This window comes from Myotis davidii, unplaced genomic scaffold, assembly GCF_000327345.1.
Source record: "Myotis davidii unplaced genomic scaffold, ASM32734v1 scaffold71, whole genome shotgun sequence".
Taxonomy (NCBI): Eukaryota; Metazoa; Chordata; class Mammalia; order Chiroptera; family Vespertilionidae; genus Myotis; species Myotis davidii.
The window spans coordinates 2,801,177-2,803,839 of NW_006283588.1; the positions used below are offsets into that span (position 1 = coordinate 2,801,177).

General features: G+C 39.5%; 1 protein-coding gene across 1 annotated transcript in view; it reads right to left on the reverse strand.

Annotated features, from left to right (window-relative positions):
* The window catches only part of MSR1 (macrophage scavenger receptor 1), a 64,322-nt gene that overhangs the window by 8,289 nt on the left and 53,370 nt on the right, over nucleotides 1-2,663 (reverse strand). Inside the window, exon 9 of the mRNA XM_015565252.1 lies at nucleotides 1,028-1,216. Coding sequence (XP_015420738.1) covers nucleotides 1,028-1,216 — 189 coding nt within the window. The remainder of the gene's footprint in view (nucleotides 1-1,027; nucleotides 1,217-2,663) is intronic.

The window sequence follows — 2,663 nt, forward strand, 5'->3', positions numbered from 1 at the left end:
TGGGGCAAAGAATATTCTACTTGTGAGACTAGGCCTTAAGGTGAATGCAATGTTGAAACAGTGGTGATTTTACCATCTGGGATAGAAGAAATTAATAAATTGTACCACCAGGCTTGTTCCTTAGAGATACAAAGCTAAATGCAGAGTTGTCAACTCTTTGGATAACATAAAGTGTAAGTCATCTTGATAAAAGCTATTTTAGAGTATTTTTCTCTTTTTGGATTGAGCTATTCAGCCAGTTCATATTGATTGAATTATCTAGACAATTGGCGAACTATATTTCATTTTTTCAACAAAGACACATCCTAAGAATTCAGATCATCATCACATGCTGGTGTTTTCAAAACTGCAGAGTTTTTAGCTATCACTTACGAGGAGGTGAGTAGTCAGCATAGATGACAGCTGTATGCCTTCTATTAGAAATGAGCTGTCCACTTTATAGATTCAAAGTCACCTTATTAATTCACTTGTCCTACTTTGTCAATCACTCTGTTTTCCTCTACGTTAGTACTCTGCAACTAACCAATTAAATCTAAATAAAATTTACATATTAAAGGTTGAGAGCACATGTCATTTTATTTTAATGTCCCTTTCTCTTCATTTCTACTTTCTAGGAAAGGCCATTTTAAAAAATCGTACACACAATTTTTCTTCCTATGCTGTAAGTTTCTATCTCTACTTGCTTCTACATATTAGAGAATGCCTATGGTTCATTAAAAAAACAAAAACAAAAACAACATTTTAAATATCTGTAATATTCTCAACAATAATGATATATTGTTTTAAACAAAGTACCTTGTCTGCCCAGCCTGTGTGGTTCGGTGGTTGAGCATTGACCTATGAACCAGGAGGTCAGGGTTAGGTTCCTGGTCAGGGCACATGCAATAGGGCACATGCCTTGGCTGCATCCACAGTAGGGGGCATGCAGGAGGCAGCCTATCACTGATTTTCTCTCATCATTGATGTGTCTATCTCTCCCTGCCCCTTCCTCTATGAAATCAATAAAATATATTTTTTTGAAAATTACCTTGTCCAAAACGAGCTCCCTTGTGCACATTTAGAACACCTCGGTATCCCAAACTCCTGCAGATGACCAGTCCACCGCGCAGTTCCCAGTGGTCGTCACAAACTGTGCCCCACTGGTCATCATGGAAAATCTCCACTCTGCCTTCATGAAGACCACTACCGCCGACCAGTCGTACTGTCTGAGGTGGAGCTGTAACAAAAGTCAGCAGGGGTTAGTTATATATTAACACCATTTCATATTGCTTTAAAAATCTGCCCTGACCAGTTTGGCTCAGTGGATAGAGAATCGGCCTACGGACTGAAAGGTCCCAGGTTTGGTTCCGGTCAAGGGCATGTACCTTGGTTGCGGGCACATCCCCAGTAGGGGGTGTGCAGGAGGCAACTGATCGATGTTTCTCTCTCATCGATGTTTCTAACTCTCTATCCCTCTCCCTTCCTCTCTGTAAAAAATCAATAAAATACATTTTTAAAAATCATTTTAGCACTTTTTTTTCAATAAGCTCAACTATTGGAATACATTTTAAACTTTCTAGCATCATCTACTTAAGAGTTTAGTTTACAAGCATGGCATTGGTCAAAGGTGAAGATTAAAATCTATTCTGTTTTAACATTTATGTAAGTTTTGTATATGAGAACACTTCAAAGATTATATCTCAATGATTTTAAAACTCAACAGCTATGAGTTGTTAAATGTTATATAGATTTTTCATACTATTTAGAAAATTTTATAACGAAATGATTTATTATTTTCTTGACACACTAACACACAAATTGGAAAACACAATCCAGTGACTTTCAATGATATAGGAGGTGGAGAAGATATTTTATAATATCAGAAACACAAAAATAGATGACCAAACATCCTATCTTCTAGTAAGAGGTAGAAGATAACTTGGATATTTCTTATTATAAGGCTACTGGATTTTGTCCCAGCATGTTTTTCTTTCTTTGAATGATACTAAGCAGGCAATTTTTGAAAGGAGACAATAAGCTTTCTGATCTCTTAAGGGTACTAATTCCATCATGAGGACCCTATCCTCATAATAGCATCTAAACCTAATTATCTCCTAAAAACTCCACCTCTAAATATCATCACAATGGTGTCTTTTTGGCTTCAACATAGGGAGAGGAGGATGAATGAACCTAATTCAGTCCATAGCAGTATGCATTAGATTCACAGATGGCTGGTCCCACAAGACTCAGGCGGTCTTGAGTGGGACAAGTTCCCACATGATGCTGAAGCTGTTATTCCTGGGACCATACTTTGAGAACCACTAACCTACAAGATCACATTACATATTTAAATGAGGAGACATGTTAATCAGACACACCTGCTGATGCTTTTATAGAATCCTTTAGAATGTATATTTATTCCAAACTAGAGGCCCGGTGCACAAAAATTTGTGCACTGGAGTGGGGGTGGTCCCTCAGCTTGGCCTATGCCCTCTTGCAGTCTGGGACCCCTCAGAGGATGTCCACCTGCTGGCTTAGGCTCCCCAAGCTGGCAGTCAGACATCCCTCTGGCAGCCTGGCAGCCCTTGGGGAATGTCCACTTCCCAGCGGGGAACAGGCCTAAGCTGCAGTTGAACATCCTTAGCGCTGCTGAGGAGGCGGGAGGGGCTCCCACCACCACCGCC